An 18,482-nucleotide genomic window follows, 5' to 3' on the forward strand; every position below is an offset into this window, starting at 1 on the left:
CTTTGCTTTGATTCACTAGGTACAGCGACTCTCTCTCTCTCTTCTCTCTCTCTCTCCTTTCTCTCTCTTCTTTTTGTCTCTCTTCTTTGTGTGTCCTACTACATGTTGATTCTTTATGTGCAGGTTGAGCTTTTAGCTTTTGTCTCCTCTCTTTAACGTCTCCAAGTTTAAACCCATCTCACTTTGGGAAATGTATTAAATGGTCCCCTAATTCTCTCCTTTGCTTTGACAAAAACCTATCTTACTGGTGGATCATAAACTCTTGTCTCTCACCAAAATCAAGCTTCATGCATGATTTTTCTAAGATACTCTCATTGTTAACACTCTTGGCCCGAAAGAGTAGTTCGTTTATGTGGAACAAAATGTGTAAGGTGATTTGGTGATATATAGTGATACCTTCGAGAAGAGGATGTAGCGTAGGAAGATATATTAAAAGATCATCATTAGAGTGATTCCTTAATAATCGTATGCGTCCATTGTCTATATATTTTAGGAATAAATATAGAAAATTATATATTTTAGGAATAAATATAGAAAATAAAATGTTTGGTCTATATTGTATCCGCTATAAATACTTCTCAACCAATTAAAGAGTAGAAATTTTACACAGTGTCTTGTAATCTCTTCCCAAGAGTTGTGTTTAATAGGTCTATGATTTATGATATCACTCAGGTAGGTTGGTTGTTGATGCACTTAGATGACTCAACTAATAATATAACCGACTTCGAGATAACACATCATATATTTGCAACATAAATATTAANCAAGAGTTGTGTTTAATAGGTCTATGATTTATGATATCACTCACGTAGGTTGGTTGTTGATGCGCTTAGATGACTCAACTAATAATATAACCGACTTCGAGATAACACATCATATATTTGCAACATAAATATTAAAATCGACTTTAGTTTTATTTAAAAATAAAAATAAAAAAAAAATTAAAGGTTAAACCGGTGAGATTATGTTTTTATGCTTAGGGTAGGGTAAGTCTCCAAAATGGTAAGTATATTAAATCGGNAAAAATTAAAGGTTAAACCGGTGAGATTATGTTTTTATGCTTAGGGTAGGGTAAGTCTCCAAAATGGTAAGTATATTAAATCGGCTAATAAAGTCATTTTCACCGATGCAATTCAAAAAACAGCCAAAAGTTCATAACTCACTCAACATTGAGATTAAGTCACATATGATCATTTTATGAAATATTAATCTACTCAATTTACGTATTTATAGAGAGAGATTTAAATATTTTATAGTTAGCTTATACAAACTCATTGTATAAAATACCTCAACTCACATATCACCACATAACAATTTGGATCAAATTATTTGTAATAATTTCAAAATAGATCGTATTAATAACGTTACTAAGATAAAGCATCAAACCCAATTCATATACCCTAGACCCTCTAAAGTTATTACTTAGATCATTCCTTTTAAGATTATGTTAATAGTAGTAGAACTTTTATAGAATAGATAATGTTAATTATAAAAAATTAAATAATTAATTACAAATTTACATGAGGGTCGGGTCACATCAAACCAAAACCTCAAATAAATAGCCCACGCGTATAGCCTTACAATAATCCTAATCCGAAGCCCATGATCCAATAAGCCCAGCCTATTAGACACCCAACGCCCAAAGTCCAGTGCATCAACTACCCAAATAGTGGCCCAAGCCCAGGCACACCTTCGACTCATCACAACTATCCAGTGTTGTCGACTTTTTGTGTGGCTCATGTGCGGCTTGCACCGTAGTTATCTAACTTTCGATCGTCTATGTTCAATTGTTTCAGCTTTGGTTTAGTCAATTTCAGTTTGTTCGTGTGGTTTGTTGTAGTCATTTAACTTTCGATCGACTCGGTTCAATTATTTCAGCTTCTGTTCAATCAATTTAAGTTTTTTATGTCCAATTCAAATATATTTAGTGTAGGGATTTCCGTTGATTCATATAAGTTTAGGATATTTTAGAAAATATTCTTCACCTTTTTAAAAAAATTAAAAAATATTCAAGAAAATATCTTATTTTTATACTAAGTTTAAAAAATACTCGAGATACTCATAAAAATTAGATAGTAGCACACTTTTATCTTTATAGAAAAATTATTTTTTTTTTACTATTTATCAACATTATAGATTTTCTCTAAATTTTTAAAATTTCATTGGTACATTTGAAAACAGACCGATATATCCGAAACTTTTATTAAAGTTTAAGGGTATTTTTGAAAAAAAATATTAATGATTTCATTCATATATATATAGATATAGATATATTTTTAATTTAGATGTATTTTTGAGATGTTAAAATTTTAAGAATATTATGGAAACTTATTTTTGTTAAACAAAATAAAATACAAAGTTGAAAGAGTATTTTTATTAATTTTAAATGAATGTTTCATTCTTATAAAATAAATTTGAATCTTAACTAATTTCTTTATATATAATTAGTTCAAGATTTGAATGGTGGGGCTAAGAGAGAAATTGGGAAAGAAGGACTAGAAATAACTATAGGTATAGTACAGTGACATTCCAATTTCAAAGTCATTGCATGTAACGTCCCAATTTTAAAGTGAGAGAGAAAGCCACGTAGAAACATAAAATGGTGAGATTAGAAAAAGAAAGGAGATGAAACCGAGGACTTGGAGGAGTGGGGTACCCTCCCCCTTACTCTACCTTTGTCCTCTTTCTTTATCCTCTTACAGTTATGGCTATCATCACAAAGAGTCTATCCATCTAAAAATTGGCATAATATATAATATATGCTGTCTCACTGTCATTTCTACTCAGATTCTACTTAGAGTCTATCTTTTAAAACTCAAACTCACCCTAGAACTTTCTACTTTGTCATTGTCCTCTACGTGTTAGATGAATGTCCCCCTCTATGTTTTTGCTCCGTGATAGTGCAAGGTGTTGCCCATTCAACCCTACCTTTTGCCGACTCCTTGTTCCAATCCCATTCGAAAGCTCTCAAAGGTAAAATCTTACTTTTCTTTTAATGTCTTCACACGTTGATTTCTTCTTTTTCATTCCCTCTTTGTTTCTTTTGAAGCACCTAATTTTATAAAATTACTTGTTTCTTTTGAAGCACCCAATTTTGCAAAATTACTTGTTTCTTTTGAAACACCCAATTTTGTAAAATTACTTCAAAAGGTGGATATAGATTTGAATTCCAACTAAAACTCTTTCAATGGGCGACACTCATCCATTCAGCAATTGCAAGCTTCTTCTATTGCTTTTGCTTTGATGAAGCTCCTTTCACTAGGCACAATCATTGTCTCTTTTCTTCTTCTTGTGTGTCTCTCATCATCTGTGTCTCTGCATGTTTAACTTTTAGCTTTATCTCAACTCTTTTTGGGTTGTTAATCTCTCTCCCCCAAAATTTGCTCTATCTATCTGTTCCTCTCAAAATTAGGATTTAATCTCCCTTCATGTATGTGAGAAATGCACAGAGAAAGATTTGCACAGAGAAAATGATTTGCACAAACATAGATACAAAATGATTTGCACAGAGAAAGATTGTTGTGATAATTGAAGGGATTATTGCTTAGATGACTCAACTAATAATATAGTCGACTTTGTGATAACACATATATTCGCAACATAAGAATCTTAGCCCTAGGTCTCTAATCTTATGCAATATAGACCTATTTACCTTATATGAGAAGAATTAAATTTCAACAGGTGAAATTATGTTTGGTAGCTTTTTGTAGGGTACGTCTAAAAAATAGTAGACATATTGAATTGGCTACTAAAGTCATTTTCACTCCTGCAATTCAAAAAACAAACATTAAAAAAAAAAAATCACTCACAGTTAAGATTGAGTCACATATGATCATTTTGTGAAATATTAATCTACTAAATTAATGAATTTCTAGTCTTATACAAATTCATTATATAATACCTTCAGTTGCAAGTCTCTACCCGAACAATTTGAATCAAATTATTTATAATAATTTCAAAGTAGATTATATTAATAATGTTATTAAGATAAAGCATCAAACTCAATTTATATCTTTTAAGGTATTATTTAAATCACGTATCGCTTAAGATTATACTAATAATCCTAATTTTTTTTTATATATAGAATGAATAATGTTAAATTAGAAATAAAATTATTAAAAATATTATTAAAAATTAAATAATTAATGGTAAGGGTTTAGAATCTAAATTCCAACATCACCCATATGGTCGGGTCAAATCAAACCAAAACAAATAAATAGCAACCCACTTATATTACAACGATTCTAATCTAAAGCCCATGATCGAAGATGTAACGACCCTAAATTTACACATATTGAGAGTCACAATTAACATCTTATGCTCATCTCTTAAATGTGAAATAGCGGAAAATTTAAAAACCTTCTGAACACTTCAAACTTATAGAAAACAGTATCGGACTTAAAAACATAAAGCTGGAATTAAAAGTTAAAATAAAAACAATTACAAATGAAATCCTATTCTAGCCTAAGACTACAAATTTATCTATGCAACTACTTATACACGAGCCGCAATCTTTGATTACGATGTCGTCGTCAAACGTACATGGGCGTCTTGCCTTTACCTAAAAAATAATATGGCACACGACCTGAGTAACACTCAGTAAGTGACCCCACTATAAGTGTCATGCTAATACAATCATGATTTAGAACCTATCTCTAGCTCATCTAGGGGTGACCTCCGATCTCAAACAAATTGGATGTGTAGTACTTCCCTACACACGACCCACACATGCGAGTGTGAATTCCCAAGGCGTTCGCACACTCCCTAGACCTTCTAGTCAAGCTAATCTATAGTGACATCCGGAGATGAGCGGAACCCCATAGTATCATGCTCCCCATGAACACCCTGCTCATCACATTGTGCGGGTCCGCACTCATCCTCTCTGGAGGAAGTATCCCTATGCTTATGAAGATACAATATGCATGAGGTCCCTCTAAATCTATCTTATCATCTCTTCTAACACAACTCTAATCTCATCTCTTTGTTACATTAAGTAACACATGCTCGTTGGTTCGTTATATTAACATCGTTTTCATGCTCTTAGGGTTGTATCCTATGTTGATCTAACGACATCATACAACATGACACTCATCATCATATAACATGTTCAATATGGAAACATCATCATACTCATCATAATGCCATCAAGTGCATTAAACATATCATGTACCTCATGCATCGAAACATAAATCACGTACATATAACATGCATTACAGCTCAAATATCATACTCGTACATCATCAAAACATCATACATAATCATACTCATACACCATCATACTCATAAATAAAGCTACATGAAAACAATTCTAGTCTATCCTATAATAAGGTCAATTGGTTTGCCTTAGGCGATTTTAATTAACGTAAGCTCCCGTTCTTGAAGAGCTCCTCTAAAGGTTGTCGGGAGATAGAGTCTTATACTGACCTTATTTTCCTTTAACACGCATTTTTTGAGCCGAGAAGCCGCGCCGCGTCGCGTCGCGTTAAGTCGAAGAAGTTGGCGTCCACATGCGCTACACGTGGCTCTGTTCGAGAGGAGGCGCATGTCGGTGGAGTTCCGCGTCAAGGCTGCGAGGGAACCCGTGATGGGCTGTCGGTTTCCTGGGCCGAAGGGCCGTCGGTTGCATGCGAGACACGTGCGCCTTCTGGAGGCGACGCGTCACGAACTTCGAAACGGACACGCGTGTTGGGTCGTCGGATTTAACGGGCCGAGTGTCTGCATGACTGACACATCGGTCGTCAGATTCAATGGGCCGACTGCATGAGTGTGGTGTCTGCATGAATGACACATGGGCCGTCGGATTTAATGGGCCGTCTGCATGAGTATGGTGTCTGCATGAATGACACATGGGCCGTCTGCATGAGTGTGGTGTCCACATGAATGACACATCAGCCGTCGGATTTAATGGGCTGCTGCAGGTTGGGTTTTCTAAAGATGCGGGTTGGGCCGCGGGTATCCCATTCGGGTCCGACCCGGATCCATCGGATTCGTCTTCCTTACCCGACTCAACGCGATTCTCCGGCGCCATTTTCTCTCTCCTCTGCGCGACGGTTTCCGACGTCGTTTTCCTCCCTTTTTCTCTCCCTATCTCTCTGTCGAATTCTCCTTCTCTCTCCCACGACGTTTCGTGGTTGTTGGAAGTCCGTGGAGGTGGATCGGGCATTCTTCCACTCTCTCCGACGATGACGATGACGAGGCACCGCGTGAATCCTCTCTGGGTGGATATACGAAGGCCGGTGAGGGTTTTCCTGGTGGGTGTACTTCGGTATTGGGGTCAGAATGGAGGTTTTCGACGTCGCCGGAAAAAGTCTCCGTTCCTCTCTCTCTCTTCTGTTTCTTTGCTGCAGGTGTTTCTGTGGCTTTGTTGCAGGTGTCATCTAACTTTGGAGGTAAGTGAATTTATTTTATTTTATTTATTTTTAATTCAAAAGTTAGGTGGGATGAATTATTTAATGCATAACTCTATAATTAAAATTACTTCGTTGTGAAACGAAATGATTATATATGATTTATTTATTATGTGTACTCTCATTTATGATGATTATGTATATATTTATACCAGACACTCACCGTCATCTAAAAATGTTGTATAGAGTATGATATAAAGACTTTGAGTATGAGTATAGATGATTTGAATATTTAATACTAAATTATAATTTAACGTATATATCATATTTAATATTTTATTATAAAGCAAACATCTAGATATTTATGTTTCGTATGTTTCCATCTATTGTTCTTTCTATTTATTATTATTTTTATATTCGATAATTTATTTGATTATAAATAGAGAACTTTCACCCACTATAAGTATGGTGGATTAAACAATTATTCTTATGGTGGATTAAACAATTATTCTCAAGGTAACTTTGTGTATGAGGTATGGTATGAAGACTTAGCATGAATACAGATTGTTTGAGATGGTCTAGGCTCATAGAGTCATTAATTACTTCTCCAATCATGTATTGTAGGAAGGTGTATATTCATGATATATTATTAGATTCTTTTATATATATATAGCATGCGCTAATCTATAAATAAATCTAAGAAATATGCTAACGAGCTCACTCAGTAGATTCATGTGTGTGAACCGTGTGTAGTGAAGTATTATGTCAATTATATTTTAGAATTTTTAAATAAACATTTGAAATGTTTTAAAAATAAATCAAATAAAAAAGTTCGTAGCTTCTAGATAGATAGATAGATAGATAAATAAATAAATAAATAAATAAATAAATAATAATAATAATAATAATAATAAAGCATAATTTTGAATACTATTTCAAAATCAAATTAGAATTATGATTGAATATAAGTTGTAATAAAACTCTAATAAAAAGTTGCCAAATAAGGAAAATCAAAATTTTGGCAAATATTTTGATTTATTTGCCTTAAAAGGTGTGTCAAATGAAAAAAAAAAAAACTAATAATAATAGCCAAATTTATTTATTTATTTATTTATTTATTTAATTAAATTGACATTAATTGAAGTTAACAAGAGACAAATATATTATATTTTGATTCCAATCATTTTTTCTTAGGGTCTCACACATTATTATTTGGTCCATCACAAATCATCACATTATTATTAATCATAAAATTACATATTATAAATTAATGAAACCTAAATAATGTGTAACATAGCTATTAAGCTAGGTAATATAGAATTTGGGCCTAAGTCTAAAACAAGCCCAAAATTAATAATGTTCAAATTCGAGTGGTTAGCTCCAAATACAATCAAGTCGAAGCCGAGAAGAAAGATCAAAACACTTTGTAGATTGAATCTTCGATATTTCATAGATTATCTCCAAATTTTTAAAAATTTAAGGGTACTTTTGAAACATTTTTGAAAATTTAATGATATTTTAAAAAAAATTTATTGAAAGTTTGAAAAAACAAATTAACTATTTTCATCTAAAACTAACCGGATATTATATAATTTTTTATTTAAATCAAGAGTATTTTTTAGATGATTTTAAAAGTGAAGGGTATTAGTGAAGGGTATTATTAAGACTTCTTAATTTGAAAAGAGTAATTTTATTAATTTTAATAAACGAGGAAAAAAAAATAAAAAAAAGTAAAGAAAGAAAGAAAAAGAAAGGAAGAAAGTTAAAAAGTGGTTTAAATCTAAACTAATTTCTTTATACACAATTAGTTTAAGATTTAAATTAAGAAATTAGTTTAAGATTTAAATTAAATGGGATGAGAGAGAAATGAAGAGAAATCTGGGAATAGGGGCCAGAAGTAACGACAAGCGAGAGATGAAAGTCAAAGGTGTGGTTCTTCTCTGCATGTAAAGCGAGTTTCAGAGTGAAAGAGAAAGTCACAAAGAGACAGGAGACGTGGAATTAGAAAAAGAGGAGATGAAACCGAGGACTCGAGGGGGAGGGTATATACCGAGTGGGGATACCCTCCCCCTTTCTCTACCTTTGTCCTCTGTTCTCTGTCCTATGACTATCATCACTAAAAGTCGACCTTATTCATCTTTATCCATTCAAATTTGGCATAATATATGCTGCCTCATTGTCATTGATACTCAGATTCGTGTAGCCACAAGTATTCTCCCTTAAACTCAAACTCACTCCCAACAACTTCTTACTTTGTCATTGCTCTCTACGTGTTGATGAATGTCTCTATTTTTGCTCCAAATAGTGCAAGGTGTTGCCTTCAACCCCATGCCTCTTCATTGTTTCAATCCCTTTTGGAAGCTCTCAAATGTAAGATCTGACTTCCTTCTCTTTTAATGCTTTTCCATATCACATTTCTTCTTTTGCATTACTTTTTGTTTCTTTTGAACCACTCATTTTTGTAAAATTACTTCGCGGATATAAATTTCAATTCCTAAAACACTTTCAGTTTTGGGCTACTCTCATCTAATTGTCACCTTCTCTTCTTGCTTTTGCATTGATGATTTCACTCAACCCCTGACCTCCTCTCTCTCTCCTTCTCACTCTCTCTCCTTATTCTGTGTTTGTGTCTCTGCATGTTAAGCTTTTAGCTTTATCTCTGCTCTTTTTGGTTGATCATCTCTTTCCCCCAAAATTTGCTCCCTCAGCTCCTCTCAAATTCAGAAGTTTCATCTCCCTCCGTCGGAAATGCAGGAGATGGATCATTGGGTCCCTGATTCTCTCCCTAGTTTTACCAAAAAACTTCATATCTTGGTGGTGGATCATGAGACCTTATCTCTCAAGCACTTGAGTTCATTGCTTAGGCAACAGTCTTACAATGGTACATAACATCACAATATTTCCATTAATCTCTTTCACCATCCTAATTTTAATTTTTTAAGCAACAATCTCAAGCTAATGTTATGCTTCTTTTTGTATTCCGTAACATGTTGCAATCCTTAAAAGAAACTCAATGCATTTTAGTGGTAGATGTATGATGGGGTTTGAGCTTATGAAATTGTTATGGATAGGTGTTGTGATGATTAACAACTTCTCAAATAGAAAAAAAAAAGTATAACTTCTCAATTTCTTCTTTTTTTTTTTCTTGTCCGGAAATTAGAAATAAATTCAGAGAAGTATAAGATATGAATGCATTCCATTTTTATGTTTCAATAAGACAAATTAGGTGTGTATCTGATCTATTATCTATCTATTTTCTCAAAATGTAATTGGTTTGCTCGTTCATTGGTGGGACTAGTTACTTCCTTTTCTATGAACTTAGTATGCATGACATGATTTTATTTTTAATTTTTAATTTTTTATTTTGTAATCTTCAGTTACGACCACTGGACTAGGATGTATTGCTCTATCCATGATTCAAGAAAAAGGTGACCAGTTCGACCTTGTCATGGCTAACGTTAGCATGCCTGATATGGACAGTTTTTCGTTCTTGCACGTGCTCCTTAAGATGAATATTGCTGTCATCTGTAAGCTCAATTTTGTTTTACTATCTCATTCAATTAAATGTCTTCATTATTCTCAAGCTATTTAGTTGTCGGACAGTTATGTCTTCCACGATGAACTTGAAGGTGGCTACGAAAGCATTGGCAGAAGGAGCGTGTTATTTTCTTCAGAAACCTGTTTCTAAGGATGATCTCAAATATGTATGGCAACACGTGTATCGCAGCAACATAAACATAGCCAAGTTAACCCATAAAGCAAATTGCGTAGATAAAGCCAAATCTGGACAAGAATTTGTCGGTTTCCAAAACGACAACCCTGTTGTTTTGTCTCGGTCCACCGATACAGCTAGTTATAATAATAATTATAGTATTAACTATCAACTTATGAGCCATAACGAAAAAGTGCAAAATATGCCAACTAATTCCCATGATACCTTAGTTGCTTCATACTTTGAAGGAGAGAGATCAGCGGATGACATAGAAGGAACAAACAAGGAGGGAGTTACATATTACTCAAAACCTACCAATTTTGAACATACAAAAGCTGATGAGGATAATGGAAGAGGGAAGGAATATTATATTTCCCGTAATACCAGATCACGTATCGTTTGGAATTTGGAACGACGTCGCAAGTTCTCTGACGCACTCAACAAGCTAGGTGATAAATGTAATTTCACCTATCTCACGTGCTATTTATTTATTTATTTATTTATTTTTTTAGGATTTGAATTCAATGATGCATTTCTAATTGTTGTTATTATGTTTTCTTTTGATTTTGAAGGTCGCCCAAAACTTATACTTAAGTTGATGAATGAGCCATGCTTGACCCTGCGCCAAGTAGCTAACCACCTACAGGTATTCTTCTATCAAGTTTGCTTACTATTTGCACACTAAGTACTTCGTTATTTATGAATAAACGAAAAATTATTGCTCCTAAACCTATCAGAAATACAAAGCACAAGTAGAGTCCATAAAAAAGGGGAGAAAAAATAAATTAGCTCCAAGGATGGAAGCATCCAAATTCGATTGCTCAGTCATGACTCAACTTCCTCCGTTGGTGCAAAGGCAGCAAAATCATGAGGCAAACAAATTTATACAGCAAAATCACGAGGCAAACAAATCTACACAACAGAATCACGAGACAAACAAATCTACACAGCAGAATCATGAGGCAAACAAAACTACACAGGGAGGTTCAACATCTCTTTCAGGAGGGAAAAGATTCCGACTTATTGCTCCTAAGCCTGCGCTTAATCCTAGACTGCTTGTTAGCGCCAACTTTGTAAATCATGGTCTCATAATGTTTGACCACAATTTTCAGCATGTTGCTTCAAACTACAATTCAGTTCCATATAGCATCAATAAGACGACTCCAGAGGTAACTTCTTATCGTGCATTTGATGAAATTCAGTTCCCAGATATACATCAAGTTGATGTAGCTCAGCAGCTAGAAGCAATGGAATTTTGTGGTACATCAGAAGGGATTCAATTGATGTCAAAGAACATCGCTTTACCTGATTCAACCAACTTGGACAATATTGCTGCAAATTTTGGAAATGAAGGAAGCCAACAACAATTTGCAGAATGTGATTATATCTTAAATGTTTTAGAAGACAATCCATACGACCTTCGCAACGACTTTAGTCTGAGTGACGTAGATAAATACAGCGAGTGGCTAAGGAACACTGTTCTCGAAGACGAAAGCGGTCTAGATAAATTTATCAATGACGATGCAGAAATCTTTCCCGTTGAAATCAATCAATAAATAGGTATGTTTTACTTCTGCAATGTTCTCAATGTCTATAAAACTGTCTATAAAAATGTCTATAAAAATCTTTGATAAACTAAAAGTTAAAGATTTATTCTTAGTTGCAGGTTGAAGAGTCTTAAGAAGCCCGATAAACAGTCTAACTCTCAAAACAAATATATACGAGAGACTAAGAATTAGAATATCATATATTAGAATTGAGCTCAATATCTTCAACAAACTTAAATCAAGACTTTCTACAAGTTCAAAATTGAAGATTCAATCTCCAGAACAAAAACCACATTTCTTTAAAAGTTTCATAAAAAAAAATAATATATATATATATATATATAAAATATCTAATAAAAAAATATATGTCAAAATATTTTCAAACAATTCAAATATATAAAAAATTATTCTAGAATTCAAAATCATAAAATAATTATAATTATATTTTATTAAAAAAATCAGTGAAATAAATATACACAATTTATTTCATATCCACAAATAATTTTCAGAATTTTCTAAAAAAAATTCATAAAATAGTAGTTGTAAAATGTGTAGAAGGATTATAATAAGAGTTACACTTAATTCTATTTTTAATTTTAATTATTTTTTAACCAACACTCTCATTCATTGGATATTATTATTTATAGAGGAAAAAGAGTTGTATCCATTAATTAAACCCTAATTTAATCTTATTATTTATACCTAATCAAATTCAAAACTAAATTTATTTTTATTAATTAAAATATTGAAATGTTACAATTAAATAAACTTGAGAATAAAATAAATACTATATTAATAAAAATATGTCTATACTTTATCCTTATACTTTTAAAAATTTAAATAACAATTTTAAACTTAAATATTTTCTAAAAAAAATATAGTTTATTTCAAAAATACCTTTCGACGTTTAATGGTATTTTAAAAATACCATTAATTAATACACTTCCAACTTTTGAAGAAAAGTTAAAAAATACTCAATAAAATTTTAAAAGTAGCATTAACATTCTTCAAATTTTACAATTTTTTTTTTTAATTTTTTTACCATCCAAACGTTTTATAGATTATTTTCAAATTTTTAAAAACACAAGAATACTCTTGAAACATTTGGTTAAGTTTAATGATTTTTTTTGAAAGTTTAACTGTATTTTTGAAAAAAAAAATAAGAGTATTTTTTAGATTTTCTTAATTATTAAACCTATTTTTTAAAAACAAAATATAGAGTTGAAAGATTATTTTTATTAATTTTAACTGAGTGGAGCATTGTACGAACATAAATAGTTAAAAGAGAAGTTTGAATCTCAACTAATTTCTTAACCACACAAGAATGAGTTTAAAGTTTGAATCTCAACTAATTTCTTAACAACAAAATGAGTTTAAAATTTGAATTAAGTTGGATGAGGGAGAAATGAATCTCAACTAATTTCTTAACACACAATGAGTTTAAGATTTGAATTAAGTTGGATGAGAGAGAAATTTGGGGAAAGGGACCACGAGGTAAGGACAGACAAGACTCAGGCTAAAATCAAAGGTGCAGAGCTGTTCATCACCCCATGTAAGATCCTAATTTCAAAAAGAGAGAAAGCCAAAAAAAAAAAATATATATATATATAGTGAGATTAGAAAGAGAAAGGAGATAAACCTAGGGCTGGTAGGGAGGGTAGACACTCCGGGTACCCTCCCCCTTTTCGAGGGTACACACCTAGTGGGGTATCCTCTACCTCTGTCCTCGGTTTCTTACTGTTATGACTATCACCACAAAAAGTCGGCCTTCTTCATTTTTATCCATCCAAAAATTGGCATAACATAGTTGTCTCACTCTCAATTCCACTCAGATTTATATGCCCACCAAGTATTCTCCGTTGAAACTCAAACTCACCCCCCACAAATTATTACTTTGTAACTGCTCTCTTGCTTATTTGATGAATGTCCCCCTCTATGTTTTTGCTCCGAATATTGCAAGGGTTGTCCATTCAACCCCACCTTTTGCATCCTCCTTGTTTCAATCCTTTTTCATTCACTCTTTGTTTATTTTGAAGCACTCAAAGGTAATATCTTACTTCCTTTTCTTCCATGTTAGAATTCTTTTTTTTTCATTCACTCTTTGTTTATTTTGAATCACCCAATTTTGTATAATTACTTAAAATGTTGGATATAAATTTCAATAAGCTTCTCCACTTGCTTTTACATTGATGAAGACGTGTTTCATTAGTGTTTCATTAATCACAGTCCCTAACTTATCTCCTCTTTTTCTTTTTTTTCTCTGCAGGTTGAGCATTTAGCTTTGTCTCCTCTTTTTGGGTTGTTTATCTCTCTCCCCAAAATTTTCTCTCTCTCTCTTACTCTCAAGAAGTTTGATTTGTCTCACATCTAGAAGTTTAATCTCCCTTCTTTCAAATTCTTGGGAAATGCACGAAATGGGTCATTGTCTCTCAAGCACTTAGACTTCATTGCTTGAGCAACAATCTTACAATGGTATAGAACATTCCATTAAGCTCTTTCACCATGGTCTAAAGCTAATGTTATGCTTCTGTATAAGTAATGGTCTAAAGCTAATGTTGTGCTTCTTTTTGTATATGGTAATATGTTGCAATCTCAAAGTGTAATCTTGAAAGAAACTCAATACATTTTAGTGGCAGATTTATGCTCCTTAAGATGAATATCGATGTCTTCAAAGATGAACTTGAACGTGGCTACGAAAGCAGCAACATCATGAGGCAAAACAGATCTATAAAGGGAGATTCAACCTCTCTTTTAGGAGGGGAAAGATTTTGATTTATTGCTCCTAAACCTGCCTAATCCTAGATTGCCTATTAGCCCCAATTTGTAAATCATGGTCTGAGAATGCACGATCACAATTTTCAGCATCATATAACATCAATAAGACGACTCCAAAAGTAACTTCTTCTCGTGTATTTGATGAAGCCCAGTTCCCAGATAATCACCTTAATGTTGACCTTAATGTAGTTCAACAGCTAGATTTGACTGCTTTCAAGATTGAAAACCAAGAAGTAAAAGGATTTAGTCATGCCAAAGAACATCGCTTTACATTTTGGGAATGAAGGAAATGTTCTTGAAAATAGAAGCAAAGGAAATGTTCTTGAAAATAGAAGCAGACCAGACAGCTTTATGGATGACAACGCAAACAACTTTCTAGTTGAAAACACCCAATAAATAGGTATGTTTTACTTCTATAAAGTTCTCTGTGTCTTTACAAATATTCCCTAAACTAAAAGTTAAAGATTTATCCTATGGAAAAGTCTGAGGAAGCAGGTCGAAGAGTCTGAGGAAGCCAAGAACAATGGTCTAACACTCAAATCAAATAAATATGAGAGAGTAAGAATTAGAATACCATATATTAGAATCGAGGTGAATATCTTCAACAAACTTGAAGCAAGACTTTTCCCATGTTAAAAAATTGAAGATTCAATCTCGAAAACAACGACCACATTTCTATACAACTTTCATAAAATAATAATAATAATATATATAGGATAAAATTGTAGGGAAAAATTGGATTTCATTAAGCTTGAACTTGAGTGACGTCCAACAAATGAAGTTGTATTTAAAAATATTAATTACATTTTAAAAGTAGCATTAACACTTTTCTTCACATTTATAAGAAAATTTTAATTTTTTGTTTAGGATCATATTTCATAAATTATCTCCAAATTTTAAAAACTCAAAGGTACTTTTGAAACATCTTTGAAGGTTTAATATATTTTTTATTTTTTATTTTTTTTAAGTTTAAAGGTATTTTTGAAAGAAAAAAAAAACTATTTTCATCCAAAATTAATGGGGAATATTTTTTTTTAATTTAAAAATAGTTTTGAAATTTTCTTAAAAAAAATTCATAAGTTTAATATAAAGAAATTCAATAGTAAAAAAAAAAAAAAAAAAAAAANAACAATTAGAGTAAAACAAATAAGAAAAAAACTTATCAAAAAAGAAAAAAGAAAAATGTGTAAAAAGATTATATTAACTTAATTCTATTTTTAATTTTAATCATTTTTTAACCAACACTCTCCTTAGATATTATTTATTGAAATGTTATTTATAGGAGGAAAGATCCATTAGTCAATCCCTAATTTAATCTTATTTATTTATTAAATAAAATTAAAAATTAGATAAAGACTAATAAAAATATTCTTAGACTAAGTTGAGTTGCAATAATAACTTTAAATCTTAAATGTTTAAAAATACCATTAAATTTTTAATATTGTTTAAAAAATATCATTGATTAATACTCTTCAACATTTTTAAAAAATTCAAAAATACCCTTCTAGTAGTACTATGTTTAAAAAAACACTAATTAAATTTGAAAAGCAGTATTACCCCTTTTACCTTTATAAAAAAAATTAATATTCTTTTTATACAGTTTTTCATCAGATTACATTTTTAAAAATTAAATGACACTTTTGAAAGTTAGGTTATTTGAAAAAAAAAAAAAAATAAGATTTTTATCAAAAAAATAACATAAGGGTATTTTTGAATTTTTTAAAAAAATTAAAAGTATTTATAAGGTTTTGTTAAAAGTTTAAAGAGTGTTATTAAAACTTTTTTTTTTTAAACAAAATACAAAAAGTATTTTTATTAATTTTAGATGAGTTGAGCATAGACCTAAAAGAAGTTTGAATCTTAACTAATTTTCTTATCCAAAATAACTAATGTCCCTCTCTATGTTTTCCCTCCTCATATTGTAAGGTGTTGCCCATTCAACCCCACTTTTTGCCTCCACCTTGTTTCAATCCGTTTTGGAAGCTCTTAAATGTAAGATTTCACTTAATTTTTTTTAAAGCCTTTCCATGTCAAATTTCTTCTTTTTTTTCATTACGGTTGGTTTCTTTTGAAGCACTCATTTTTGTAAAATTACTTCAAAAGTTAATATAAATTTCAATTCCAACTAAGACTCTTTCCGCTTTGGGCTACTCATATCTATTCAACAATTGTCACCTTCTCCTCTCTCTCTTCTTCTGTATCTATGTTAAGTTTTTAATTTTGTCTCTGCTCTTTTTGGGTTATACATTTCTCTCCCCAAAATTTGCTCCTGAGCTTCTCTCAAATCTAGAAGTTTAATCTTTTTCTTTCAAACTCTACGTGGGAAATGCAGTAGATGGATCATTGGGTCCCTGATTCTCTCCATAGTTTTGCCAAAAATCTTGTGGTGGATCATGAACCCCTTGTCTCTCAAGCACTTGACTTCATTGCTTAAATTGTACATCACAATATTTCTATTAATTTCTTCCACCATCCTAATTTTAATTTTTTAAACAATGGTCTAGAACTAATCTTATACTTCTTTTTATATCTAATAACATGTTACAATCTACAAGTGTACTCAATGCATTTTAGTGGCAGTTATAAGTTGGGGTTTGAGTTTATAAAATTGTTATGGATCCTAATTGTGATTGATTATCAACTTCTCACAAAGAAAAAAAAAATGTTAACTTAGATTTCTTAATTGTTAACTTAGATTTCTTAATTATTTTATTAGTTTTTTTTATTAAAAAGAAAGGGAAATGTTAAAATTATTATAAAAAAATTAAATAATTAATTACAACATGACGCTGTCGGGTCACATCAAACCAAAACCACAAATAAATAGGAACCCACGCGTATAGCCTTACAATGATCCTAATCCAATAAGCCTATGATCCAATAAGCCCAGCCTATATTGGACACCTCACGCCCAAACTCCAGTCCATCAACTTCCCAAATAGTGGCCCAAGCCCATGCACACTTTCATCTCATCACAACTATCCGGTGTCGTCGAAGTTTCATGTGGCTCATGTACGTCTTGCATCAGCTTGTATGACTCGTTGTAGTCCTCTAACTTTCAATCATCTCGGTCCAATTATTTCAGCTTGGGTTCAATTAATTTAAGCTTGCTCGTTTGGCTCGTTGTAGTCATATAATTTTCGATCGACTTGATTCAATTGTTTCAATTTTGGTTCAGTCAATTTAAGCTTTCCATGTCCGATTTAAATCTATTTTAAATTGTGTATGGACATGGTCATTCCCAGTTGTTTGATATAATTTTAAGATATTTTAGATCAAAATAAGTTTTGATCCATGACTTTTTAAGTTATTTTATCCTAGGTTTTTGTTGGTAGCTTTTCTCACTACTTGAAGCTTATTTTAGAGAAATTAGGTGGTGGTAGCATGATAAATATGTTATATAATCAATTTTTCGTATTTTTAATAGTTGCAGGGTAAAATTAGATTTCATTAGTCTTGAACTTAAGTGACCCCCAACAAATGAATTTGTATTTAAAAATACTCATTAAATTTTAAAATTAACATTAACACACTTCACCTTTATAAGAAAATTTTAATTTTTTATTTACCATTGATTGTAGGTCGACATCTCATAAATTATCTCTAAATTTTGAATGCTAAAAGGCACTCTTGAAACATTTTTGAAAGTTTAATGATATTTTCGAATTTTTTTTAAAGTTTAAAGATATTTTTGAAAAAAAAAAAATTAAGAATTTTAATCCAAAACTAACTTAATGAGTATTCTTTTATTAAATTTAAAATTATTTTTGAGATTTTATTTTCTAAGGTAACATCCAAACTTATTTTTTTAAATAAAATACTTTTTATTGATGTTAAATGAGTGGAGTAAAGTTAAAAAGAAGTTTGAATTTCAACTAATTTATTTATACAAAATTAGTTCAAGATTTGAATTGCGTGTGATGAAAGAGAAATCTTAGAATAGGAACTAGAAGTAACAACTAGCTAGATTGAAGTGAAAGTCAAAAGTCAAAATTGCAGTGCAGATCATGCATGTAAGCTAAGTTTCAAAGTGAGAGAAAAAGCCAAAGTGCCTGTTCATCATGCATGTAATGTAATTCGAAAGCAAAAAAAAAATCTCAA

General features: G+C 31.5%; 1 protein-coding gene across 5 annotated transcripts; it reads left to right on the top strand.

Annotated features, from left to right (window-relative positions):
- The first annotated feature begins 8,446 nt into the window (after window positions 1–8,446).
- On the top strand, window positions 8,447–11,891 carry LOC111799539 (two-component response regulator ORR26-like). 5 transcript variants are annotated; one of them, XM_023682910.1, is made up of 6 exons: window positions 8,627–8,717; window positions 9,056–9,228; window positions 9,725–9,874; window positions 9,951–10,517; window positions 10,632–10,705; window positions 10,797–11,891. In XM_023682910.1, the coding sequence occupies exons 2-6, from the start codon at window positions 9,096–9,098 to the stop codon at window positions 11,613–11,615; spliced, it is 1,743 nt and encodes a 580-aa protein (XP_023538678.1). In that variant the 5' UTR covers window positions 8,627–8,717; window positions 9,056–9,095; the 3' UTR covers window positions 11,616–11,891. The 5 variants fall into 5 exon arrangements, with proteins under 5 accessions (XP_023538693.1, XP_023538678.1, XP_023538670.1 ...); XM_023682902.1 differs by lacking the exon at window positions 8,627–8,717 and having other exon boundaries at window positions 8,805–9,228; window positions 10,797–11,619; window positions 11,720–11,891; XM_023682925.1 differs by lacking the exon at window positions 9,056–9,228 and having other exon boundaries at window positions 8,447–8,717.
- Window positions 11,892–18,482: the final 6,591 nt, after the last annotated feature.

Source organism: Cucurbita pepo, chromosome LG01 (assembly GCF_002806865.2).
Source record: "Cucurbita pepo subsp. pepo cultivar mu-cu-16 chromosome LG01, ASM280686v2, whole genome shotgun sequence".
Taxonomy (NCBI): Eukaryota; Viridiplantae; Streptophyta; class Magnoliopsida; order Cucurbitales; family Cucurbitaceae; genus Cucurbita; species Cucurbita pepo.

What these genes read in the sequence shown, in the direction of transcription:
- LOC111799539 (XM_023682910.1), top strand. Translation starts at nt 9,096, where the DNA reads ATGCAGGAGATGGATCATTGGGTCCCTGATTCTCTCCCTAGTTTTACC. An exon ending in TAGGCAACAGTCTTACAATG is followed by an intron (nt 9,229 to 9,724) that starts GTACATAACATC and finishes TGTAATCTTCAG; the next exon opens with TTACGACCACTGGACTAGGA. An exon ending in GATGAATATTGCTGTCATCT is followed by an intron (nt 9,875 to 9,950) that starts GTAAGCTCAATT and finishes GTTGTCGGACAG; the next exon opens with TTATGTCTTCCACGATGAAC.